Raw genomic sequence first — 27,218 nt, 5'->3', positions numbered from 1 at the left:
GTTCAAGCCCTGCGTTGGGCTCCGAGCTGGTAGCAAAGACCTTGCTTGGGATGCTCTTTCTCTCCCTCTCTCTCTGCCCCTCCTCTGCTGGTCCTCTCTCTCTTTCTCTCTCTCTCAAAAATAAATAAACATGAAAAAAAAAAGAAAGAATATTTGACAAGAAATGTAAGCCTTGCGATTCTGACACTGGTTAATCCTTACCCTGATTAATAACATTCGCTACCAAAATAGGCTCGTTATCATTGTTAACGTGATTTCTGCTCTCATTTTCTGGGTGAGTATGCCAGGGAAGTATGGACGTCAGTTACGTACTTGCGCGTAAGTGCAGGGATGTGGCTGTGGCTGTTATGAGTGGCTCTATACGCATGTTATGGAATGCAGTTTGAAATTACTGTTTGGTCTGAGCGGTAGATACCGCCGGTGGCTCGGTGATGTGACCGTCTTCTGCTGGCCTGCACCGGTGCCTCCGAGCTGACAGTCTTCTCCCTTGCAGCCGTGTCGGATCCCAGCAGCACCGTTCACAGACCTCAGCCTCTTCCTCCGAGCACAGTACACCAAAGCACTCTTCCTTCGAACCCAGACGGCAACACTGCCTACTGCCTCCCCAGCACCAGGCATGGATTTTCCAGCTATACAGACAGCTTTGTGCCTCCGTCTGGGCCCTCCAACCCCATGAACCCCGCCATTGGCAATGGCCTTTCACCTCAGGTCAGTCCCGTGTTTCCAGACAGACGATTTGCTGTATACTAGAACCGAACAGTCAATTCCCCGAGGCGGTCGTATAATGAATTGCCAAATTTAAACCATAATGTATTCTTTCTACAAGCCACATGATTTCAGTTTTCTGGTTTCCTTTCTCTCCACCCTTCCTACGGGCGCGTATCAAAAGTTGGAGCTTGGACTTAAAACCCAAGTGATTTTTAAGGTCATCGTGGATATTCTTTGTTTACCCCGAATTGTCAAGGCAGTGGTTGGCTCCACCCCTAGGTCTGAGCTTTGGGTCAGAAGCTCACGCACCTTTGTTGCTGTTGTTGTTGTTGTTGTTTTCAAAAAGGTACTTGATCAGCTGATACGGTTGTGAACAAAAGCACCCAATATGAAAACACCAAAGCTTTTATAAAGCGATCGGAGGGGAAGCAAACAAATTGCGTGGGGAGAGATCAGCTGAGGACTACAGAACTCTGGGATAAATGAGTTATAAATGCACAGATTAGGCGAATTACTGCTACTTTGGGAATATATAGATATTTGAATGTTGTAATTGTTTTTCTAATTTGCATTGGACTGTGAGCCTTTCTTCAGAGATCATATTAATAAATTGCCTTGGTAATTGCATGTTGGAGGGTTGGATAAATTTCCTACATGTGGCATCTGTGTGAGGTTGACATTATTAGCACTAGTTTAAATACAGATCGCTTGATTTTATTAAGAGAGCTCTTGGCCCAGGTGGTGAGGATAGCTGCCCACTAAATTTGGAGAAATGTCACAAAGGGGTTGCAATCTATAATTGCAATCGAGAATCTCTTCAGGGCGGAGAGTGAGAGTTTTAACAGCTTTATCTTTTCTTAACCCCCTTTTTCCTCTTGGTGGTGAGAAAAACAGAGAGAAGCTCAGAATGACAGAAATGAAAAGTGAAAAGACAATTATACTCAATTACACACTAATCACCGACTATCACCGCTGCCTAAGCACCAAGAGGGCATTCTAATAGGCAGAAAATGAGATTTTAATGGCACAAAGGGTGGCCAAAATAACGACTCATATATCTTCGCCTTCTTCGTTTTCTTCAACTTGTGGTTTGTGTGTTGGGAGTGCAGTTCCTGGGCTCTGCACGAGGGTGATAACTCTGAGCAGCTGAAAAGTTCAAAGCCGTCGGAGTTGAAAAGAATGAATAGCAAAGGCAATGAAATAAACATTTCTGCCTAAAGGCAAAAGTTCATAAATCCTTTTTTGTAACAGTCAATGTAATTAAGTTTCATAGATTCCTATAGCACATCCTGGGATAAGAAATAAGAGGTGGCTTTAAACCTCGGCTGAAAAATAACAACATGAAAACAATGAACGTGCTTCTTACAGGACTCTAATACATTTAATTTCCAAGTGCTGGCATTTGTAAATGTGCTTTTGCATGAAAACCATAGACTTCGATTAGTAGATTCCTCTTTAAAATGCCCAGATTTAGAGGGTATAAGCTTCTTCCACAGTTTAGAAGTTACATCAGAAGTAGTTATCTCTGCGGTTTTTAGCATCAGTAGTCTGGGGCCATAGCAGAGCTGTTTTGAACACGGTTTGGTTGAATGTTTTAATAAAAGTAACCCTCAATAACCCTAACTGCTTCTGTAAGGTGAGACCCAGCACTCCCTTGGCATTTCTTTCCTGTTCAGCGGCAACCAGAAGAATGACACAAATCTGTATTCTAGAAGTGAAACTCATGGCTTCGTGTAAGCGTATGAGCTTGTATGTTATAATCAGTATATTATATTATATGTTTTATAGTATATAATTGGAGCTATTAGCACTTAGTCTTGAAACTGTTAATCTTTCATTTTATGATTCCAGAGTTGACAGTAGAGTGGGAATCATTCCAATATCAAGCAATGGAAAATTCCACAGGCAACTCCTCTAGTATTTCTTTTCTATGCTCTTCCATATTCTGTTAATTTTCTCACCTATTACTTCATACATATTCAGGATATTTTGCATTTCAGCCAGACATTTCCCCCTCAAACTACCACGAGGAATCCATGTTGTTTTAGTCCTCACAACATCCCCAGTGAGTTGGAAAAGGGACAAATAATGCATGATGAAATTCCTCCTTCTTTCTTCAGGCAGAGCTGGGGAGTGAAAGATGGCGAGTGGATCAGAATCATGCCAAACATTTAAAAAACAACAGAGTAGGAGAATTGGAAATTAGAACTTGGATTTCTATAGCTTTGGGATTCATCACTTCTCAGGATCGCCTCTATTTAAGCAAGGGGGGAGGACCAAGCCTTGGTTGTTTGGCTTTGTTAGGAATATTGTAAAGACAACTTGAAGACGAGGCCACTTTGAACAGCCCGGTTTACCTATTAACCAAAGAAGAGAGTAAAGAAAGGGTCTTTAGGGGCACCTGGTTGGCTCAGTCAGTTAGGCATCCGACTCTTGGTTTTAGTTCAGGTCACGATCTCATGGTTCACGAGTTCGAACCCTGCGTCAGGCTCTGCGCCGACAGCGTGGAGCCCGCTTGGGGTTCTCTCTCTCCCCCCCCCCCACCTCTCTCTCTTTCTGCCCCTCCCCTGCTCACTCTGTCTCTCTTTCAAAAATAAATAAACAAAGAGGAAGGGTCTTCAGCCTTATGACTTATTATATAGAAGTGCTTATTAACATGTTAGATCATATGATATTCAAAATGGAACTAATCCTTCCATGTCTCCTCTTCCTCTCCTACTCCTCCATTTCCCCTGCTTCTCTCTGGACCATCTGATATGCAGACAAATCAACCGAGGCTCAGAGAGCTTGCTTGAGGCCTGCTGAAGACCACCAGATAGAGAGATTTGAGGGTGGAAGCTGGGAGGCTTGGCCCGTAGTAGGATCTCCCCCATGAAAGTACACAGTTGGGCAAAGAGGAAACAGTTTTCATGAAAAATAGCGGCGGGTCGGGGGGGGGGCTTTTGTCATATTTTAAAATCATTTAGTAGAGACAAATTTTCTAAACTTTTGGTTCAGGTTAACTGATACTCTTGCTAATACATTTTTTACATGCTTTTTCAGCTTCACTCAGTTTGTCTACCAATCTTTTAACTTCCCGCAATAATAAAGGTACTACATGGTTATTGTAGAAAATGGAAAACATTTTTTTAAGAGTGTCTTCAGAGTGGAAAAAAAAACTCCCCTGGGCAATACTGTTAATATTTTTGCATATTGCCTTCCAGCTTTTTTGAGTCTTATGCCTTTAAAGAAACACATAACTGGGGCACCTGGGTGGCTCAGTCAGTTGCACATCTGACTTTGGCTCAGGGCATGATCCCGCGGTTGGTGAGTTCGAGCCCTGCGTTGGGCTCTGTGCTGTCAGCACGGAGCGCGCTTTGGATCCTCTCTCCCCCTCACTCTGCTCCTCCGCTGCTTACACTCTCTCAGAAATAAATAAACTTTGAAATATATATATATATATATAAATATAATATATATATATATATCTCAGATATATATATATATCTGAGATACTAGTGTATATAGCTTTCTTCTTTCTATCGTTACATTTCATCAGAGGCCTTTCCCTACCTACTAACTTAAATGGAATTGGGCCTAATGGTTTTGGAGTTATTATGGTCAATTCATTGTAGATCTTTCCAGTGGAGGCTGGTTGACATGTTGAAAATAATTTGCCCATTTTATTTGACTCTTTTTCTAGTGGTGTTGGCCATTCACACTTGGAACTCACGAACTAGAATGTGTGTGAACTGTGATGGCGTGGGCTTTCTAGTTTCCTGTCAAGAAATTAATAGACACCACCATAAAGAAGGGCAGATTGTTTCTCTGTGTGTGCGTGCGTTTCTTTTGGAGCCTCCAACACGTCTGCTCCCTCAAGCAAAGATTCCTCTGAAGCTTGGAATCGGAGCCATTAGCCAAATGGTATTTCTTAAATGTCCTCAGTGCTTTTCTCAGGGAGGGTCTCAGCCTCATGAGGGACAGGTGTGAAGCAGTGACTCAGGAAGGTCACACTTGTCCAGCTGGCCAGATTTGAGCAGCAATGGACTGACACGTATCTGAACAAAATATCAGAATATTGACAAAAACTGTTAGGAACTTTGGGCATAGCCTTCCTCGAGTTGCTGAAAGGGTCTGTGCACCACCTAATCGTTGGCGAGTTTATCTTGTTCTGAGGAAATCAGTAACTATATCTGAGGAACACGGCCATTTTTCTTATGGAAAAACTGAGGCCAGTGCAACGCGGTCATCTAAATGACAGGGTGCGTTACCGGCGGACTTAAGAGCCAAATCTCTCTCTTCCAATTGTTATTCTTGTATAAACACAAAGTACACACATTTCGCTTGCTGAAGAAGCGTCATAGCCTAGCAAGTTTTCCATAGGCTCTGGCACTGACGATATTTGACCTGATTTCCCTGCAGGCGTGGCCAAAAGCTTCACAAATGGAGGGTTTGCCTTCATATTCCCCTAAAGACTGGATCTGTCAGGGGGACCTGAGGCAAGAGTCTCAGCGATGGGTGACAGAGGGGATAGGCTATGGCCCGAACCTTTTCTGCCGTCTCTGAATTGCATTTTGTTTGAACTACATAACGCCTTTAGGAGATGGGGCTTGTATCATGAATGACACTCTAGCGAGGGCTTTCCCCCGCCCCGCCCTGGTAGCAGCCTTCTTTCGAAAAGTTGTGTTCTCTTGGTGTGGGGACAATGCAGACAGAACGCAGGGAAATAGAGACCACGCGTTTCCCCCTGCAGACCCGGATGGCATGTTACCAGCACCTTGCTGCACATGCAGGAGAGAAAAAGGAATGTCGACTTGGAGTATGAAGTGCCGAGGAAATACTACCAGATGCTTAAGACATGAGACTAATTAACATTTGGCCCATGTTCTTCCAATTAACTTTCCTTTGCAAGAAACACTCCCCTCACTGCCCCCCCCCCAGAACACACATAGCCAAACCCCCAAAACAAGGCCAATTAATTTCACAAACTTCTGTCATTTCGTGCCCCACCCCCATCCCACGTCTACAGTCACCACAGTTTTTGGTCACAGCTTCTAATGATTTCTTGAGTAAAATACAGTATCGGTGGGGTTACATGGTTTCTAGAAAGCTCTCTCTCTCTCTTTTTTTTTTTTTTTTTACTGTTATGTTGTATACAAAAATGGGCCAACTTGGCTGCATTTAGGGTTCATCAACCATTGCAAATGATTCTTCAAATGTTTTGGGTTTGGTAAAACCTAAAACACATTTTGCCAAGCACTTTTCCTCCTTAATTTTTCAAACTGTGTATTTTAGGGAAAATTTGATCCATATGGTTTTGATTCATTTACTCTTATATCATGGACCTTTTTTTTTTCTTTTTTTTTTCCTACGGAGTCATTTGATATCCAAGAAGCTTTCTGAGCCTTTCCTATGTTCATTTTAAGCATTTTCCTCCTTAAAAAAGAGGAAATCCTCTTTGCAACCTCAGAGGCCATAAATTTTTAGTGCTCTCTCAATTCAGCAATACTCAAAAATACATTTGGTATAAATCTGGATTATTATGAACACATTTTATGTGTAGAGCAGATGGGCAGATTTTCGTTTCTGGTTTATGAGTGAAACCAACGACAAAATAAGAAAATAGGCTTAAATTACAAAAAAAAAAGTTTTGTGTTAAGCAACCTATAACTGTTATTAATAAATCCCCACGGTAAGAACTATGCTCCGAGGCCTCATCTCAAATTTTCGTCCCGGTCTTGGATAAGATGTAACTGAGTAACCAGTACACCTGTCCTATTTCATGGATAATCTGCTGAGGAAAGAAAAAAATTCTCCTGCAGACTCGTTGTGTACAAGGCTTAAAAATGCTCGAATGTTTGCTCGCCGCTCGTCACCCAAGGAACAAAGCACAGGTCTGCACGTCTCATCAAGGCTGTCGACCACTCATCTGTGAGGTCTGGTTGTATCCTCGCAGCTCAGAGGGGATGGGGCAGACCCAAGAAAGAGCCAATAGCTCCTCACAGTAATGAGATCGTGGTTAACGGCAGAGGACAACCAGGATCAACTTTTGTTCTTAGTCGCATTTTACAAAAGAAAACCTTTAGCTCCGCCACCCATCCAGTCGCTTTTAAAGAATAATATTAAAATTGAGATTATTAGTGTGTAATGTATGTAAATTGCATATTTGGTGGCAGCCGTGCCTGTTAGCGAGTGTCCTCATTTCATGCATATATGTATTAGACCGTCGTGGTTCCATTTTAAATTAGACTTCAATTGCTCAGCGCAGTTTCTTTTGACAAACATTTGTTAATCCCGAAACTTATTAGGGAGAAGCATTTGAGTGTTAATATGTGTACACAAAACTCAAGACTGCTTTTGATTTTGCTTGTCATTTTTTTTTTTTTTTTTTTTTTTGCACCACGGTGTTCGCATTATCTCAGATTCCTTAGCTGCAAGGCCAGTTGATGGTTCTTTGTCCAGCGAAGGAATAAGGGCTAGCTTACCGCGGATCAGCTTGTTACGTGGATGAGGTGTAGTCATTAAAAACGGTTGCAAGGGGTGATTTTCTGTTTCACGCAAGGAGCAATCTTCTTCACTGTGGCGTGGTAATTCCTTGACCTTTTCTTGTGCCGCTGATCCATGGAAAAGCAGTACGATTCACCCTGGTGGCGGGGCCGGCTCCTGTTTCAGGAGAGGGATTTTTCTGGACGTTTTCGGGCGTACACGCAGAAGCCGCTTCATGCCAGGCCATTTGTTTTCGGTTGCAGGATCTGTGCCCTCCGCCCTTTTTTATCATTGCAAAGAGCCAGCCCAGCAGCCCATGTCCCAAAGAGGCGCTTCCCTCTGTCTACACTTTCTAGAAAGTCACCTGTGGAGCAAAGAGGAGGGATTTTGATTAAAGAGATTGGTCCAAACAAAGCTCGGACGGACGGAGAGACAGACATGCCATGCAAAAGCAGCAGCCCTTCCGAGGCTCGAGTCTCATTGTTTCATTTCTGAAGCAGGCCGTGAGCTCAAATCCAAGGCTGCCAAAGTCTCCCGTGTTGAGGAAGGCTCCAGGATGTTTATGACCATAAATGAGCCCATTTCAGCCACACCAGGATCACTGTTGACTGTGTGCATGTTTCTGTCCTCCCCCCCCCCCCCCCCCCACCTAGGTTTTCAGATGTTCTCCGTGGTGAAAACATCGTTGCTAATCCATCTGTTGAATTCAGTGCAGGCTGTAATTGACCTGGTGCCTTTGGTTTTTCTCCGAAGGCTGTGGTTGCTACCCTTACAGAATATGAGGAAAGCCCTGGTTTGTGTCAGCTCTGGCCACAGCCTCTTGAGTTAGTTACAGATTGGGAGAATTTTGAAAGAAACAGCTACTTGGCCAAAATCTCCTTTTGAAAGAAGGGCGGGAGCAGCATCAATGACTGAATCTTACATCATCTCACTGAAATGAGCCACAAGCAAACCTTTCTCGCTGAATTAAATTTTTTGTGTGTCTGCTGAGTTGATTTAAATAGAAACTCCATCAGCTGCTTTCTCCTGTACATTGCACAAATCAAACGCAACACGCCCATGGTTTTTAGGCCCATTTGGATTTTTTTAGCTGTGGGGGAGAAAAAAATTGTGTGTGGTTGCTGGGTCTATAACGAAGCTACTAGAATAAAAAGTTTTTCTTTGTCGTCGGTAAAACACAGGAAGACCGTGCTGGGTCCTAGTGTGAGGCCACTGGTCTGAATCAACCCTTTATATGTGGTTGGAATGCAACGTAAAGCTTTTAATTTATTACTGCATTTGCAAAATGGCAATATCTACAGAAATCTGAATACTTGCATATTTATTCAATTAGGGGCTGAATGTGTGCTTTGTAGTGCAGACGCAGAAGACTGGCTTTAGTCATTAGTTGTGTACTATTTTTTGTTTTCTTTTTTTTTCTAAAGAAATCTGTTTTTGCGAAACAGTCTGGGTTTCATCAGAGGTGTGTATTTTTCAATGTACTGTATGATATTTAAAAATTACACTTGACATTTAGCTGGAGTTTGGTAAACCAGAGTTGCTGAGATGAGCGACAGCACTGTTCCTGCTGATTGTCCCTATGAGAACGATGGGAGATTGTGAGACAGTGCATTTTGTAGACTCACAGCGTAGTGTTTCCACCTGGAAGGGGGTATTTCCTCCTGGTGAGAGAACCTCAACCCTGAACAATGAAGGAGGCAGGCGTTCTTGAAAGAAATATCTTTTTATCTTACAACAAAACAAAACAAAACAAAACAAAACTGATGTCTCATTTTGGACAGTTTGCATTAAAAAAATTTAACTGAACTTCTGATTTAAGAACGCTCCGTAGTGGTGAGCCTCTATTTATGTGTGACTCCACAGGAAAATTTCTAGTTCAGTGTCAGCCCGTCCATGACTCTCGCAGGCAGAATTTTTTCTTTCAGCCTCTGTTGATGTACATCGGTGTGTTTGCACCTTGTTAAAACACGTACCAGGCTGTATTACATAACAAAGCACCCATTCCCCCTTTTACTGTGAGCTTCTAGAGGAGTGGTGCTAGGTCATAATCATCTTTGAACACCCAGAAACCAAACAGTGCCTCATAATCCAGGCTCATTCCCCATAGTGGGCTCCCTGAAACAGTGGTTTGGGGAAAAGGGATTCTGAGTCAACAATTTGATAAGTGTTATCTTTCAAAATCCCAGGGCCCATGAGACTACTAAAGGCTCTGACAAGGCTTGCAGTATGGAAGCACGTTTGTCTAATTCAGTGTTTTCTAATTCAACTGTGGAGCCCTTTTGTTGAGTATTAAACTACCAGGTTTTGTGGAACACTTCCTAGGAAGTGCTAAATGAGAGAAAACATGGGTGGAGATCTGCTCATGAGTTGTCCATTTCTAAAACGCCTCCCTTGGTTTTTTTCCGCAAGTGAATTTTCTTTCTATTTAATGTCTGATGTTATCTTTTACTTGGACACATTGTCCACACCATCCCCACCACCCGAATAATAATAACGTAGCATGCAAAAGAGTAATTTTAAGGAAGAAGCTATTAACTGCTTAATAATGTTTAGATAAGGCAGAGAAGGGTGTAAAGAGAGGCAAGAGAATTCTAGTGACTAGATTGCAGTGTGGATGTAACCCATTGATCTCAAGAAGGAGGCCTCAAGGTCAAAAGCAACTAGATTCCAAAACTGATCAGCTGTGTGTCTTCAGGCACGTTGCTTAAACTGTCTTCACTTCTGTTCCATCTTCTTGTTAAACTGGTACAGAAGTAAGGACTCCTTTTGATGTCCGCTTAGAATGCAGTAATTGTCATGTGCCTGAGACAGGAGAGTCCCCAGAAATACAATGTACAACACTTAGTTTTGTTTGAGAGATTCAGATCACGGGGTGCCTGGGTGGCTCAGTCGGTTAAGCGTCTGACTCTTGATCTCAGCTCAGGTCCTGATCTTACCCTTTGTGAATTTGACCCCATGTCAGAGCTGTCAGTGCAGAGCCTGCTTGGGATTCTCTCTCGCCCTCTCTCTGCTCCTTCCCTGCTTGCTCTCTCTCTCAAAAATAGATAAACTTCAAAAAAAATTTTTTTTAATGTTTTTATTTATTTTTGAGACAGAGAGAGACAGAGCATGAGCAGGGGACGGGCAGAGAGACAGGGAGACACAGAATCCGAAACAGGCTCCGCTCGGAGCCCGACGCAGGGCTCGAACCCACGGACCGCAAGATCATGACCTGAGCTGAAGTCGGACGCTCAACCGACTGAGCCACCCAGGCGCCCCTAGATAAACTTTTTTTTAAAGAGAAATTCAGATCGCAAGAATGTAAGAACACTCACTCCAGCAAGAATAAGGGCCATGATCCATCATTCCATGGGCCTTAGAGTGGGGAGGGGCAGGGTTATCCTAATGGTTCCTTTTCTCATCCTCATTTTGATTTATTGAAATACAATATTGACATGAACACGTTTTGAAAAATCTATGGTTCAGCTCCGATGGGACTGGAAAGATAAGCGAATCCGATGAACGCTATGCTTCTCTCTCATCAGTAGAAGATAAAGGTAGCTAAAATAACAGGTACAGTGGAAGGATCTTTGAAAGTAAGGGACAATCTGAGTAGTTGAGTTACTAATTGGGGAATAGTCTTTTAGTCAGTAAATTACAAAGACTCTCTTTAGTCAAGATCGGGAGGTGCAAGTTTAGTTTCTGTAGCTCAGAGAACCATGTAAGTGGTTTCACTGTGGGCCCCATAAGTTCCCAGCATCTATCAAGTTGCCTGTGCAATAGGAGACATAGCCACTGTCCAATTGATGATCGCAAAGTACACAAGCACATTTCAGGTAGATGAGCAACACAACATCTTTGTGTTGGCTCGGTGTCCCTGGAGTTGGGTAAGAAAGAGAATTAAGGTACATAGGATTTTAGCTTAGTGGGGTAGTAGCTTCTGGTTCTTGGAAGACTGTCTTCTCAGACGTCCCATATTGATGGCCTTGCTGCAAGTGTCCATGCATCTCGGAAATCCTGTGAAATAGGCAGGAACACATTTCTTAAAAGGTATATTCTTTGACGTTTGCAAGGCTGCCTTCTGCTTTCCCATGGTTAATAGAAATCGCCTTCCTGAGATCTACTCATTAAATTAGTATGACTTGGTCTTTTCAGTTGGCTCTTTTCTCTACCCTGAGAACATACCTTCTTTCACTTGAAGAGAAGGGTAGGGAAGCTTCTCTTCTGTAATTTTAGGCATTTAGTAGATGGAGCCTTAGGACTCCATCTTAGGACTTGGGCAGCCATAGAAATATTTGCCTACATCACACATGGTCTGGAAGGAAGAAGAGATTTCCTTGTTGAGATGGGCCACTGTTTTTCTCCCTTGGTAGGCTGGAATGTCTGTCCTCCATGTTGTTAGAGCACCGGGGGGAAGGGAAAATCTCGGGGGAAAGAGAATACAGTGTAGCCCAACATCCATGGTTTCAGAGGGGCAGAGTTGAAGCCCTTCTTTCTAAAAGCCAACGTGGACTTCAAGTTTATTATAAGTTTGTGTGTGTGTGTGTGTGTGTGTGTGTGTGTGTGTGTGTGAACCGTGTGCAGCAAGATTTGCATTTATGAATGGTTATGAAGGTGAATCAGCCCTCCAGTTCCTGGAATGCAGGTTTAGTTTATGGGCAATTAGAGATGAAGTTTTAATCCCTGAAGTACTGTGAGATACCCAAGTGTAGAGCTTTTCGCTTTCGTGATTTGGAATCCTAGATCCCAAAGGGTCAGTGAATATTTAGCAAACATGTCCTGAAGTGGTCATGAAAGTAAACCCAGATATGTGTTTGATTTTCTACAGTCATGTGCTCAGGCAGGTTTTTGAAGCGGTGATGGGTTTGAGTACTTACCTTGGAGAGGACTGTGGTGGTGATGGGAAGAGTTAACAGCAGGTAATGCCATTCCTTCCAGAGAGAGTTTGAGACTCTCTGTGGTAAGTGATGAATGAGGGTATCTGACCCACATCTGTTTTCCATTAGAATGGAACATTGCCCTGACATCGTTAGGAGCATTTGTCAAGATTCCCTGGACAGAGCTTCTGTAAATTACATGCTGCAAATGTGTCAGGGTCAGATAAGAGGATATCATTAACTCCCTCAAGTTTACTCAGGGCTCTGTCAGTCCCTCTTAATATGCTAACAGCCAACGATTTTCCTTGAGCCGTTTTGTTATATTTTTCATTCATAGAAGAAAAAAAGTCTACGCTATACTCTCCCCCCCCCAATATTGCACATGTTCTTTTCCCATAAATCATATTAATTGTAGACATGGTCACAAAGCATATTAAATGCAGGCATGCGTAAATGAATTAAAACATATGAGAATTTTATTATGACCCATGGTGGGTCTAACATAGTCAAATACCAACTGTTATTAACTGGCATACTTTTTCATTTAGGTGGAATAAGCGTTTTCTTAATGGGCTTTATTTTGTTGGTACTAGATGGACGTGCTCATCATTGGCCAGAAGTAAACACTGTATACGTGCATGTGTGTATGTGTGTGTGAATGCGTGTGCACATACACGTCATTACCGCAAACCATTTCTGTGCTGAGTCTTTGCCTGGTTTTAAGTGTTAGTCGGCAGGGCCCAAAGAGTATTGCTATCAATTTAACAGCTTAGCTCTATTGAGAAATAGGTGCCCTGGAGAACTTATGAAACAAAAGTTATTCTGTGATTGGCCAGAGGGCTGGAGATGAAAGGGCATCTAGAACTTAGGGTTTATCCGAGACAATACTTCCTGTGCTCTTTTCAAAAAAATCTTAGAAATACGCGCAGCGTATGAACCACCCTTGTCCGGCACTCATACTTTTGAATCATGCATTGAACATAGCTCCTTGCAAAATGTAAGCTAAGGATTAAAATTAAAAATAAGGATGTGGTAGCTGTTTTATAAGCACTGGTGTTCTATCTGGTTAGGTAAAGGTCGGCCATGCCCTTCCCATAACTGTGGGTGTGGGTGAGAAGGTCACCATACTTACCTTAAAGAAACTCTGCCCTCAGGCTACTTCCCTCTTACAGCTTTTAAACGGACAGGGCCAAAAATCTAATTATTTCGATACTAATCAACTGCAGGATAACTCCTAAGGCATTTGAATCTGAAGGCAATGTTCTGGTTCTCCCTTGTCCAAATTTAGGCTTTTAAGCCTCAAAGGTACAGTCACTGAAATATAACCATCAGATGACTCCCAGAGCAGCCGTGTTAGCAAAACACACACACACACACACACACACACACACACACACACACACTCTTAAACGTTTGAGTATTTTTGTTTCATTTTGAAAATAAATTAGAGCCAAATTCAATATATATACAACCAGTATATAGAGTTTGGGAGGGGGGTAGAAGCTAAAAAAAAAAAAAAAAAACCCAAACTAAAAAAAACCCCTTTATATCCTACATAGCTATATTTCACGACAGTTTTCTAAAATGTAAATAAATGTGCATGATTAAATGTGAAATCACAAGATTAGTTTGGCACAAACAAGAAAACAAAGACATGAACCAGGATTCCCACTAAGGAAAAAAGATGCACCGAGATATACACCATAATTTGCTAAATCATTTGAGATTTTTGATGAGCTCTGAGCCCTTTCAGCTGATGGCAAAAACCGTAACCCGCGAAGACAAATATTTTCCAGACACGTTGTTTTCAATGTAAATCTTCAATTGGCCCATGGTTTTTATCTTTTATATTTCATCTTACAATAGGAAAATTAATTCAAGAGAAAGATGTCGTGGAACAATTGTCAAGAGTTAGTTTTTCCTGAACCGTATAATCTTCCAGTCAAGATAGGAACACCCTGGTCGGAATTCTGAACCTGGAGAATGACTTTAAGGAGATCTTCAGAAAATGTCTCTGATCATTCGAATAACTGAGGCATCAGCATTAGCGTCGGCACATGATTCTAAGGCTTTGAATTTTTTTTTTAAAAAGCTTATCCTTAAAACAATCTAGAAACAGTGTCTGGGAAGTGTTTTTGGAGGTAACAGTTTAGAAATATACTTAATAGGCCTTTTCAGACTCCTCACCTGGGAGCTGTACTCAGACTCAAAGGAGTTGTATGTCCCAGGGGGACACGACAGTGATCTCGGTCATTGTATCTTCTGGGCTTCTGTGGCATTTAGTAAGAATGTGGTCAGTGTTCCGTAGACAGAACTGAATAGTTCCAAGTGCACTTATTTTCCTCTGAAATTGTGAAAACTGGGCAATTATTCCTCCCTTGACTCCAAATTAAAAAAAAAAAAATTAGCAAAAATGCCAGTCCTGTAGTAGAAATAGCTCACTAATGGTTTATGAGGGGGCAACATGCCCCACTTTGCAACAAATGGAGATTTTATTTTAGGCTTCAAATGACAAATTACTGTAGGAAAAACATGTATAAAAGAAATCGTGACAATATTCTTAGAAAGAAAATATGGCTAGAAGACATTCCATAGCCATATTGGGGGAGCTCTAAGAAGTTCGTTTACCAACTTCTTTGTGGAGCACAAAAAGAAATTTCCATAGCTTCTCTTGAACCACATGAAATACAAAATAGCTTTTAAAGAAATGTACATGAAAGTGTAATGGGACCCTTCCATAGAGATTTGAGGTTTTAAATTATGTTAGGGGAAAGTAATGCATGTTGCCTTGATATATTCACTATTTTACTTCCTGACACAGAGATCCTCTTCGGTTTTCAAATGAGAAGTTATTTGAAAAGATGTACATTTCTCAAGTTTTCTCCATGTGAAATCCTGAAATCAATCATGTTAGTTTAGAATTATTTGTTAGTGTCCATTTTGGGCCAGTGCCTCTTGCCCATCCTTAAATAATGCTGGAGAAAGAAATGATGGCAATATGTGACCATCACAGTGGAAAGAACTGGTAGGAAAATGTATATGTCTCTTAGGCTCTATCAGGGAAGACCAAAGTTGGGCTCTGGTCCTTTTAAGTGTTTCACATTGGCCGCCACAAGTCCTGGACTGCTGAGCGAAGGGCTCTTGCTCAAGCAGAAGCTGTCACTTGCTTTCTGTGTGTGACATTGGCAATACTGATAGGAAGACCCAGCGCGGATTCCTTCCTGTTCCGTCTACGCAGCGGCCATCCCTCCTGACCGGGTCCTGCTCTGCAACATCTTAAGGACGCTGTGCCTGGAACCTTAAGGAACTATCTTTCCAATGGCCCTGGAAAACGGCTCTGGCAGATACGGCTGGATCTTCTCCATCCTCCTGCAGATATACTTCTAGGTCTTAGATTTAAGTCTTGTCCTAAAGTATTTCATAAATTCAGAACTGCAAAAAGTTTCTCCCTGAACAACGTAAGCTGAATTTTGCTTACAGGAAGGACTCATTTCTTCTCTTTTCGGATCTTCAAGGTTTTCTCCAATGGACAACATTATTACCGCTTTCAAAGTTATGCAGACTAAGAAATATATGGCAGAGGATGAAAAAAAAGTTTATCACAAAAATGTACAGGATACCTCATGGGCGAGTGTGCATGTTTTGAATAACATTTCACTCTCACTCCTCAACCTTCATTGTGTATAGAGTACTCCTTTTCTCCCTTGAAGTGACATAATATTAACTATTTATTAATATTAATATATTATAATTACATAACATAATTATAATATACTATAATTACATAACATAATTATAATATACTAATATTATATATTTTATAATATACTAATATATAATATATATTATATTTGTAATTCTAATAATATAATATTATAACATAATATTAACTACAAGTAAGTATTTTCACAAGGGATGCTATTTTAGTTTAAAATGTATTTCCTTTTTACCCAGTGCCATTGGCCATTTTTCTTCTCTGGATTCATGTAATTACCAAACGGCTTTTTCTAAGTACTTGTTTTTACTCAGCACAGTTTATTTGCAGTAAAGTATTTGTGCCCTGTGTCCTTACCCCCCTTTCACTGAAATAGTTACATTTTTCATATCGTTATTTTCTCCATCCAGGTACCCATGATTTGAAGGGATGTGCTTGGCACTGAAAGACTTCCGTTTTAGATCCTTTTCTTCTAAGAGACACGAATGGATAATTTGGGCTGAAAGAAAATACTTAATAAACTAGACTGTCAATAGCATTTTTATGAATGTTCCAAACATATACTGTAAAATCATCTACACCAACTCAAAGGCAAAAAAAGAAAAAAAAAAACCCCATGCAGGTGGAAGAACATTCAGGAAATAACTCAAATGCATTCTGGGTTATGTTCACAGTTTTTAGAAGGAGAAAATGAAGCAATCAACTGACCGTAAACGGCGTCGGGTAGGGCCCATGAGAACCCCATGTTCTAGAGACCTCTGTCGTACTGCAGCTCTGAATCCGACTGATTCTTTATTTTGTGACTTTCGTTTTCTCCAAATGCCCAGTAAAATAAAGCTATCCTCTGTCACATATGATTATTTTTTAAAATATATGTAGTTTTTAAAGCTTTTTAAAAAGCTATTCTGCTACATAACTCAAGGAAATTTAGAGCCCCTGGAACATCTTTAAAAATTTGGGTATTGCTGTGTCCCTTTCTGCACACTGGCCCCCCTTTCTCACATGCTCACACACACAAGTCAAATGAAAGGCAGACAAGGAAACAGAGAATAGCTCTTAAGGGAAAAGGTGAGGGAAATCGGTGATTTGTTAAAATACAGGAAGAAAGGGTAATCCATAGAAGGTGGTAAGCAGACCCCCCCCCCCCTTTTGTCTCATGGGGCTAATTGAAGATAGATCTGTTTAAAGCTGCATTTCAAGAAGATTTTGTTTGGCTATGAGGATTATGCAGACCTCTCCCAAAGGGGATTGTGGCATCCTCCGTTTTGAAATCTAATTTAGGATGCCTTTTCTGGGATGCAAGAGTAGTCCCTTGCTGGAACTCCTACATCCAGGATTTTGTGGTCTGAATTACCTCGGGGGACAGCACGAGGCCAGAGATGGGGCTTGGGGTTCATTGCTACCCTCTCCTCCTGCCCTTATTTGTACTTTTAATTTCTTCCTCAGATACAACAGGAATATTTTTTAAATAATTTTTTAAAGCGTTTTTATTTATTTGAGAGAGAGAGAGAGAGAGAGAGAGAGCGAGCATGAGCAGGGGAGGGGCAGAGAGAGGGAGACAGAATCTGAAGCAGGATCCAGGCTCTGAGCAGAGCACAGAGCCCGATGAGGGGCTCGAACTCATGAACAGCGAGATCATGACCTGGGCCGAGGTCAGATGCTCAACTGACTGAACCACCCGGGCGCCCTGACACAACAGGACTATAATGGCATTGCCTGCAGTTGTGGGCTCCTACACTAAAATACTTGGGAAACAGGTAATATTTTGGGGGGGGGGGCTCTACACACAGTACCGGATTTCTTCTGCAACTGCTTCTTGACCCCGGCTGCTAGATCAGAGCAGCCGAGAAAAATCCCTCCCTCTCTCGGGTGGCAGTTTTCCAGCTGCCAAATTAATTAGCCACTTAACTTCCATCACAAGGGGCTGTAAGGGTCAGCGAGCTTGAGTTTGCGAAACGCTTCCCCATGCGCATCTGAAAGTCATTCTGTTACCACAAGGTGGTTTTGCTTTCTTTTCTTTTCTTTTCTTTTTAAATTTCTCTTGCTCTCCAAGGTTATTTACAACACCGAATGGACTTTTTAGAACATGTTTGCATTTCCACCTTTTCTTTCCTGTTAACACTTCTTATATATGAAATGTTTAGAGAAGAAGTGAAAAGGCAGATAATGGAGGCAGTTGGTTACTACTCCCTTCCTTCCTTCCATTCATCCATCCTTCCCCGCCTCCCTCCTTCCCTCAGTACCTAATATGTGACAAGTACCAAGTTAGGTTCTAGGACTATAAAGGTAACTCTCATAATTCAAAGTAGGTGAGCAAAGTCATGATCGCGTAGTGGGAGGGATGAATAAAACGCTTGGGAACATCGGGGAGGGAGTAATTATTTCTAATTACTGAAAGATGGCCGCGTTAGGGAGAGGAACCTTCTGGAGAGGGAACGCTATGAAAGTAGACCTAGACATCTGAAAATACACAACGAGGATTTCATTTGACTCCACTGAGCTTTTTAAAAAACATAAGCAAACGTGTGTTTAAAAATCACATGTGAAACTTCCAGATGTAATCTATGATTAGCCAGTGCTCTACATGAACAGATATAATGTCTCCCTCTGTCCTTCTGTCCCTCCTTCCTTTCCCCTTCTTTGAAATTCTAGTCCGATTTTATCACGAGAGGCATGGTGAGTCTCTCTTTCCACCTCTTTTTCTTTTCCCTCCCCGCTCCCCCCTACACCTTCCCCCCCCCCTTCCTTTTTTCTGAAACTGCAGTCAGATGTTATCACTGCGCACGAGGCGGTGTCCACGCCCCTTTGCCTTGCAGTCATCGTCTTCTGGAAGGCCCTATAACAGCAGATTTCTGAAGAAATAAAAAGGGGACCTTTCCGGTGATGCTTTCAGCTTTCGGCTCTGATCTGGTCTGCCCTGCATTCTTACTTCCTCCCAATCTGCCTGTCTACTTTAGGTAATGGGACTCCTGACCAACCACGGTGGTGTGCCCCATCAGCCCCAGACCGATTATGCTCTCTCCCCTCTCACCGGGGGCCTGGAACCTACCACCACGGTGTCGGCCAGCTGCAGTCAGAGACTAGACCATATGAAGAGCTTGGACAGTCTGCCAACGTCTCAGTCCTACTGTCCACCCACCTACAGCACCACGGGCTACAGTATGGACCCCGTCACCGGCTACCAATATGGGCAGTATGGACAAAGTAAGCCTTGGTCTTTCTGGGGGGGGAATTCCTCCTGAAAGGGCGAAAAGTCCCCACCCTTCCTTAAGAAAGAGGGGGGGAGCAGAGGCACCATTAGGTCTTACATCCCAGTATCAATGTTGCGGCAAAGCCAGCCGATTGTCCCGGCAAGGGCTCCCTTGTCTAATTATTTTCTTAACTGATGTCAACAACATCTTGCGGTTATTAATTGCTGAGATGTGAAACCTGATTGCCACTAGGTAAAACACGAGGGTTGGCCAAAATGAAATAACCCCTGGCATTAGAAACACATGTTCTTAATGGGGTCAGCTCAAGGATCACATGGGGTATAATCCCAAGGACACAGACTTGTGTCAAACTTGTCCCGGGAATAAAAATATTGGTCTCGATCCTTTGATACCATGGTATGAAATATGACATCGTCAGCCTGTAGCTGATTTTGCCTCTTGCTGTGAATTGTCCCAACGTGACCTAAAGAGCTGTGTGTGTTTCCTTACAGGTGCCTTTCATTATCTCAAGCCTGATATCGCGTAAGTGAACTGTCCACTTGGAGCTTGAACTGGCCTTGTTTCGGTCTCCCCAGCCTACACATGAAGAATCTCCTCAGAAAACAAAAACAGCTTTTTGGGGGGCAGTCTCGACAGGAGACCAAGAAGAGTGGTTTTTTTTCTTTTTTTCCCCCCTCCGGTAGTTGGTCTCAAATTCTTTTGAACATGTTGGACAAACGCGATGGAAGAAAGGAAGGCCTGGAACCGTAAAAAGGCAAACACAACATTTGAAGGCAATGATTTAACATGGCTACATATCAAATACCCCAACTCTTCCGTGCTGATGATCAAGGAGCTAAAACATTCCATTTGTGTGTGCGTGTGTGTGTGTGTGTGTGTGTGTGTGTGTGTGTGTATGTGTGCGTGAGATTTATCTGGACTGGTTCAGGCAAGCAGAATGTTTCTAAAGTCAAGTCAGAAAGTGCTCTAAAGTATGACATGTTTGATGTTTCAATGCTGACACTTCTACGATCTTAAAACTGCTCACGTAACGAAGCAGGAACGGAGGAATCCTTGACCTTTACACACTGGAAATCGATATAAAAATAAGTGGCACCATTTTTAGGAAGCTAGACTAGATGTAAAGGACCTCCCAAATAAATTATTTGTGATCTCACCCTCCTTTGTAACCCAGTTGTCAATAAATAATGTCCCGGGTGGGCAGCCTTGCTAACAGGATATGGGGTAACAGGAAGAAAAGCTTGTTTTCTTTCTCGGTGTGGGGAGAAGTATGTGACATCTTCCCAGTTCGTTTTCATTTGGAAGCCAACCTGGCCAACCTGGGGGGAGGGCGCGGTGGAGAAGGAGTGACGTGCGTTCCCACAGCTGCTTATCGGTGTGCAATACTGTGTACCTCACGGATGCTCTGGCAGTGGCCAGGGCCGTAGAAACAGAATCAGAACTCTATTTTTGCAGGTGCTTTATTTTCGCAGCCCATGATTCATTGCGGTAGAATGCATGATGTTCGCCATTTAATGGACAACCAACACCCGGCTTGCTCCTTTTGACTAGAGACCGTGTTCGAGAATAATGCTTTTAACATGACGACGTTTACATTCTTCTCTTTTCTATGAAAGGCAGGGCAAGAACAGAAATGTCCACGTGGCTCTCATGTACTTTTAAATTATACAAGGATACCCAACGTTAAAAGACCAGAGGAACTGAGGTTTACATACGTTTGTGTGGTGACATTTTAGAATGTCAATAAATTTGTTTTTTGAGATGTTACGAGGAACGAGAAGGTGGAAGGCAGTGTTATTTATTTCTTTCTATTCTTGGAACCATGAGCGAGGTAGGCACAGATACATTCCCTTTAGAGTTAAGGATGATGACGTAGTCGGTTAGTGAGATTAGGCATAGTTCCAGAGTAGTTCATACGTTGGTCCTAGAAGGCGATGGGCTTTGTGCCACAGCCTCAACCAACAACGATGTGTTGTAAAAATGTCTTTCATGTAAAAAGTGCAGTAAATATTTACTATTTATAATGAATAAACAGTTATGAAAACTTGCCCAATACTGCTTTTTTGGGGAATTGGTGACTGTAGGGTTAATAAAAATGCGGGTATGGGAAGTCCACACAACACACACTTCACTGACAATGGTGACTTTTGGATTAGACTATACCATGAACAGATAGGGTCACATACCTGACAATTGTATTGTCTTGAACAAGCTTGGTTGAGCACACTTTTTAAATGACGGAAGGTTTCTTTTTTTTTTTTTTTTAATGTTTATTTATTTATTTTGAGAGAGAGGGAGAGGGAGAATCCCAAGCAGGCTTCTTGCTGTCAGTGCAGAGCCCAATACGGGGCTCGAGCTCATGACGCATGAGATCGTGATCTGAGTGGAGATCAAGAGTCGGATGCATAACCTCCTGAGCCCCCCAGGCGCCCCTGAAGGTTTTATTTTTGTATATGTGGTGTTTAAGTAGACCCCTTTGCCCTCTTTTCTCTCTCTGTGGTTCTCCAAGTGATCGAATTCCTCAACTACCACTTGGGAGCGTGTCTTCCTCCAGACTACATTCTCTGTCTTCATCTTCAGTGGTCACCCTGCTGAAATTTTTATTGAGAGCTTTCATATTGTGTCATTTATTTTATTTTAGAAGTTGTCTTCACTCTTCATGAAAAACCTTACTGCCTACTTCATTCACTCTTCTGTCCTCCTTCATCCCCGCCCCCCGCCTTGAGAGAGAGAGAGAGAGAGAGAGAGAGAGAGAGACAGAGAGAAAGAGATTTCTAAGCAGGTTCCATGCTGTCAGTACAGAGCCTGATGTGGGGCTCGATCTCACAAACTGTGAGATTATGACCTGAGCCCAAATCAAGAGTTGGACGCTCAACCACCTGAGCCACCCAGGTGCCCCATGAGCACTGTTAGTATCGAGTAAATGGGTCATAATACCCTTGGAGACTCTTACTTGCATCAATCTATTTATTCCTCCCAATACCTTATATGAGGCAGGCATCATTAGCATTACTCTTTCACAATTGCAGAAACTGAGGCATAAGGCACTTTTGTGAGATCCCCCAGTGGCAGAGCTGGGATTTGATTCCAGGCACACTGCTTCCAGAGCCTGTGAGCTTAAAGTCACTCTTCTGGCTCCTCAAGTCCAGTGTGAGAGAAAGTTCTAGAAAAATCTAAAGGAGCGCCATCTAATTCCATAAGCAGCTAGCCACGTATGACTGTTTACATTTATAATAGAAGGAAATAAAACTAAAAAGTCCCTCAGTTGCACTAGCTACGTCCCGAGTGTACAATAGCCACATGTAGGCAGAAGCCACTATATCAGGCAGTGTAGACATGGAACATTTCCATCATTGCAGAAGGTTCTGTTGGTCAGCTCTGATCTAAGGCATGTCTTTTTAATTTTATTTATTTATTTTTTTAACTTTTTTTTTAATTTATTTTTGAGACAGAGAGAGACAGAGCATGAACGGGGGAGGGGCAGAGAGACAGAATCTGAAACAGGCTCCAGGCTCTGAGCTGTCAGCCCAGAGCCCGACGCGGGGCTCGAACCCACGGACCGCAAGATCGTGACCTGAGCTGAAGTCGGACGCTTAACCGACTGAGCCACCCAGGCGCCCCAAGGCATGTCTTTTTATTTCAACATTTATTTATTTTTGGGACAGAGAGAGACAGAGCATGAACGGGGGAGGGCCAGAGAGAGAGGGAGACACAGAATCGGAAGCAGGCTCCAGGCTCTGAGCCATCAGCCCAGAGCCCGACGCGGGGCTCGAACCCACGGACCGCAAGATCATGACCTGGCTGAAGTCAGACGCTTAACTGACTGCGCCACCCAGGCGCCCCAAGGCATGTCTTTTTAAAACCCCCAGGGGTTGAAGTGCAGGAGGTAAAACTTCCAAATTCTTTAAATGTGTCAGGTGTTCTTAGCTCACTTGTTTCCAGTCAAGTATGTTGCTCTTTTTTTTTGACAGTTATCTTTTCCAGGGGCACCTGGGTGGCTCAGTCAGCTGAGCATCTGACCCTTGATTTTGGCTCAGGTCATGATCTCAGGGTTTGTGAGAGCTGCGCTGATGGCGTGGAGCCTGCTTAGGATTCTCTCTCTCTCTCTCTCTCTCTCTCTCTCTCTGTGCCCCTCCCCCACTTGCCTACACATTCTCTCCCTCTCGCTCTCTCAAAAAAATAAACCTTAGAAAAAAAGAGACAATGATCTATTGCAAGAAATTTTTTTTAAATGTTTATTTATTAAAAAAATTTTTTTAATGTTTATTTATTTTTGAGACAGAGAAAGACAGAGCATGAACGAGGGAGGGTCAGAGAAAGGGAGACACAGAATCCAAAGCAGGCTCCAGGCTCTGAGCTGTCCGCACAGAGCCCGACGCGGGGCTCGAACTCACGCACTGTGAGATCACGGCCTGAGCCGAAGTCGGATGCCTAACGGACTGAGCCACCCAGGCGCCCCTATTTATTTTTGAGAGAGAAAGAGAGCAGGGGAGGGGCAGAGAGAGGGGAAGACAGAGAATCCCAAGCAGGCTCCTCACCGTCGGCGCGGAGACCCATGCGGAGCTCGAACTCACGAATCGTGAGACCATGACCTGAGCCAGAACCAAGAGTCAGACACTTAACCCGTTGAGCCACCCAGCGCCCCCCCCCCCCCCACAAATGTTTCAAGAACAGGGTAGGAAGGTCATCTTTACCACTTTTGTTATCCTGTTTAATCTTCATGCAATCCCGTGAGGTGGGCATCATTAGCCCCAAATTATAAATAAAACTGAGGCCTCGAGCTGTTTATCAGTTGGGCCGAGGTCATACACAGTCAGAAGTAGTAGAAGCAGGCTTTGACTTCTGCTCAGCCTGGTGGCAGAACCTGTCTTCATTTTACCTTTCCAAATCCTGCTTGCAGTCCTCACTTCCTTACGTCAACCTACCCTCGGGCCAAACTCAAGCTGAAAGCAGGTATTAAAAAAAATAATAATGATTCACTCCCAGGACATGAGAGCAGAAGTTCCAGGAGGTGGGATTACACGACAGAACCTGATCGTTCACATCACTTTCCCTTCCCTCCCAATCTCAGAACTTGGCGTGTGTCGCTCACGTCTCTTGCTGATACGCTTCTTGACGCCCTTATTTCTGCGTGTCTCTGAGATCTCTTGCTCGGCTCATGTTCCTCATGTTGAAAGTCTCTGTGAAATCATTTTTTTCCCTGACGTATTTATGTGTTTTTGTTTGTACCCAATCCATCTCCAGAGGAGCAAGGACTTGACTCCCCTCGGTCCTGACCACTCGTTGGAGTCCCTGCTCCTGTAGTTCGTATAGTAATACAGTTTAGCTTGAAAACTTACAAGGAAAAACTGAACATTAGAACCTCAAATTATTAAATAACGGATGTAGGAATGTCAGTTGCTGAGTCATTCCTTCCTTGGCAGCAATGTTCCTAGGAATAGCTATCATATTTCACATCTGCGATGGGAACAAACTTAATTGTTTTAGTCCAGTTTGGAAAGGGGTTTTCACACGCGCTGGGTATTTGGGGGAACATCCTATGTTCGGAGGGATCTTCTCAGTCCTGGCAATAGAACCAGTGGGAGGGACAAGGTCACTAGCTCGTGGGTGTGAGTTTAGAAAGAGTCTGAAATGGGGGGAGGGGATAGACTTATTGATGCCCTTTGTGCAGACATATGATGGACGACTCAATCCTCCAAATACATAATTACTCTATGGAGCTAGAACCAAGATGTCTATGGAAAGGAAATCTATTTGGGGACGCAGGCTTGGGCCTCATCCTGAGTAAATGATTTTTGGTGTTTAATTATTTATGGATAAGGAGAGCTGGTGTCGAACACTGAGGAGCAGAGCAAGTGACAAGGAGCAGGGTTTATGCAAAGAGATCTACAAGGCCGACCTCAGCCCCAGACAAGCACTCATGGGTCTGGAATCAGTGTTGGATAATATGTGAGAGAGAAGAAAGAAACAGAACTAGGCTCAGCCTTCTTGTCAATGCTGGTGATACAAACTAGTCTGTTTCTCATAGATCCACTCTTTGGTATCACCGGCCGTTGAATCCCAAGAGCCTAGCACCATGTCTGGCCCATAATGAGTACTCAGTACCTGCCGGTTGAGTAAATGAATAAACGAATAAATGAATGAATGAAGAGCGATTCTCTTGTACTGTACTCCTGACATGATCTGAAGAAGAAGCTCAATCTTGAGGGTGTGTGAAGTGGGGTGACCAAGTCTGATATTGCAATAATCCTTCGGGCGGGACCAGCTAGGTGGCTAATGTAAGACCAAAAAGGCACACAGATTATCTTGGATTGGATTAGTAGAAAAGCTTAGGGAAGGAGCGGGAGTCAGGGGTCTAACAAGTCACTCGAGAGTCATCTTTCTGGTGTTTCTGACCGAGGCAGATGGCACAAGGCAGTGAAAGAGCCAGTTGGTTGATGGCTGATGGCACTGGTTCTCACACCTACCTGTACCATAACCTAATTATTAAAAAGTAGTGCTGGGTCTACCCAGCCTTGTGACTCAGAATCCACGGAGATGGGCAGAGAGAGGGTCGATGAAGCAAGAGCTCAGAGAGAAGCCTTTGGCTGGATTGAAGTCTTGGCCACACTTGACCAGGGAACTGGCTGATGGGCTTTCTGGGGCTCAGAGCTACGGTCAGGGTCATTCTTCACAGCGCAGTCGAGGGAGGTCACTTTGGCATATGAGGTCACCTTAGCCTTATATTCCCCCTGTTCTTGAACCAGAGGGAAAAATGTAGAGAGGCGACAGTTGGGTGACATAAATGAGGGTGAAACGTGTGGAATCACTGATTGGCATTGTGTTATGACCCCATCACCTCTCCAGCTGGACATCACCACACAACAATCGGTAGCGGTGGGGCTTTTCCCCAAGTGGTGCATTGACATCTTGTGCCCCAGGCTCTTGTGATCCTGTGGCATTCGGGAGAGTTTGAATCATGGGACCGAAAACATGACTGTCGTTTGGTCCCGCTCATCTGGGACGCTGAGCTCCTGAGCTCCTGAGCATTGAACAGAAACCCACAAATGCCGGTTCTTTTCACTACTTGTAGAGTGACGGAGGGAGGTAGTGTTTTTTATTTCCTAATTAAATGATTTGTTGGATACTTACCGAGCTCCTCCTGTATGTTGGGCAGTGGGGTTTTAATGGAAAATAAGACAGTCCCTGCTTCCAGAGGACCCCAGCTCCGAATTAGCTGGCTCAGTACATAACGTGTTGGGACACAAAGCGATACGTAAGGGAAAGTGAGTGTGGGAACACCAGGAGACAGGGCATCACTCCGTCTGGCATTGTATACTTTTCAGAGGAAGGGACCCTGGGGCAGAATATCTAAGGAGAAATAGGAAGTTACTGGGCAGATGCAGTGTCAAAGGGCATGTCAGTGCCATTTATTTTTATTTTTTTAATGTTTATTTATTTTTGAGAGAGAGAGAGAGAGAGAGAGAGAGAGAGAGAGAGAGAGAATGAGTGGGGGAGGGGCAGAGAGGGAGGGAGACACAGACTCTGAAACAGCTGTCAGCACAGAGCCTGACACGGGGCTCAAACTCACGAACTGTGAGAACATGACCTGAGCCAAAGTCAGATACCTAACTGACTGAGCCACCCAGGCACCCCTAGTTTCATTTTTATATGATGTTAGCTGTGGGGGCTCCAGACAAAAGAAGCCAGAGCCTTCTGGGAGTCCCTAGTTTATAGAGTTCAAAGGATAGGAGATTAGGCTAAATGAGCAATTACTTTTTTTCCTTAATAATGGATTGAGAGACTTTCTACCTAGGGAGCCTGATAAGAAACTTGGGGGAGAAGGAACACATATCTATGATCATTGCCTTTTTTTTTTTTTTTTAAGTAGGCGTCACGTCCAACACGGAATCCAACACAGGGCTTGAACTCACAACCCTGAGATCAAGACCTGAGCTGAGATCAAGAGTTAGTTGCTTAACCGACTGAGCCACCCAGGCACCCCCCGATTATTGCCTTTCTAAACGGATCCTCAAAAGCTTGGGAGGGGTGTAATGCCAACTCTTGTGGTCCAGCTGCATTTTCATCAGTGGAAAGTTCTTTGTCGCACGTCTGGAACTTGCAGTACCTTTCATTACAGGCTGACTGAGACGATCCACTGTGACTGATTATCCAAATGTGTGTAATGGGGTGCTCCGCTGAGTTTGGGCCCCAAGATCTCTTTGCTCAACCTTGATGGGCAAAGATGGGAAGCAATACTTTTCTTCCTTTTTAAGCTCCACG

General features: G+C 43.3%; 1 protein-coding gene across 1 annotated transcript in view; it reads left to right on the top strand.

The window, feature by feature from the left end:
- PAX3 (paired box 3) overlaps window positions 1-21,067 on the top strand; it is a 96,243-nt gene extending 75,176 nt beyond the window's left edge. Inside the window, exons 7-9 of the mRNA XM_027049566.2 lie at window positions 494-708; window positions 18,702-18,948; window positions 19,448-21,067. Of these exons, the coding sequence (XP_026905367.1) occupies window positions 494-708; window positions 18,702-18,948; window positions 19,448-19,482 (497 nt within the window). The 3' untranslated portion in view covers window positions 19,483-21,067. The remainder of the gene's footprint in view (window positions 1-493; window positions 709-18,701; window positions 18,949-19,447) is intronic.
- The last annotated feature ends 6,151 nt before the right edge of the window (window positions 21,068-27,218 follow it).

The sequence above is a fragment of the Acinonyx jubatus genome, chromosome C1 (assembly GCF_027475565.1).
Source record: "Acinonyx jubatus isolate Ajub_Pintada_27869175 chromosome C1, VMU_Ajub_asm_v1.0, whole genome shotgun sequence".
Lineage (NCBI taxonomy): Eukaryota > Metazoa > Chordata > Mammalia > Carnivora > Felidae > Acinonyx > Acinonyx jubatus.
The sequence above is the reverse complement of the archived record's forward strand: the minus strand, read 5'-3'. Positions and strand labels throughout refer to the sequence as shown.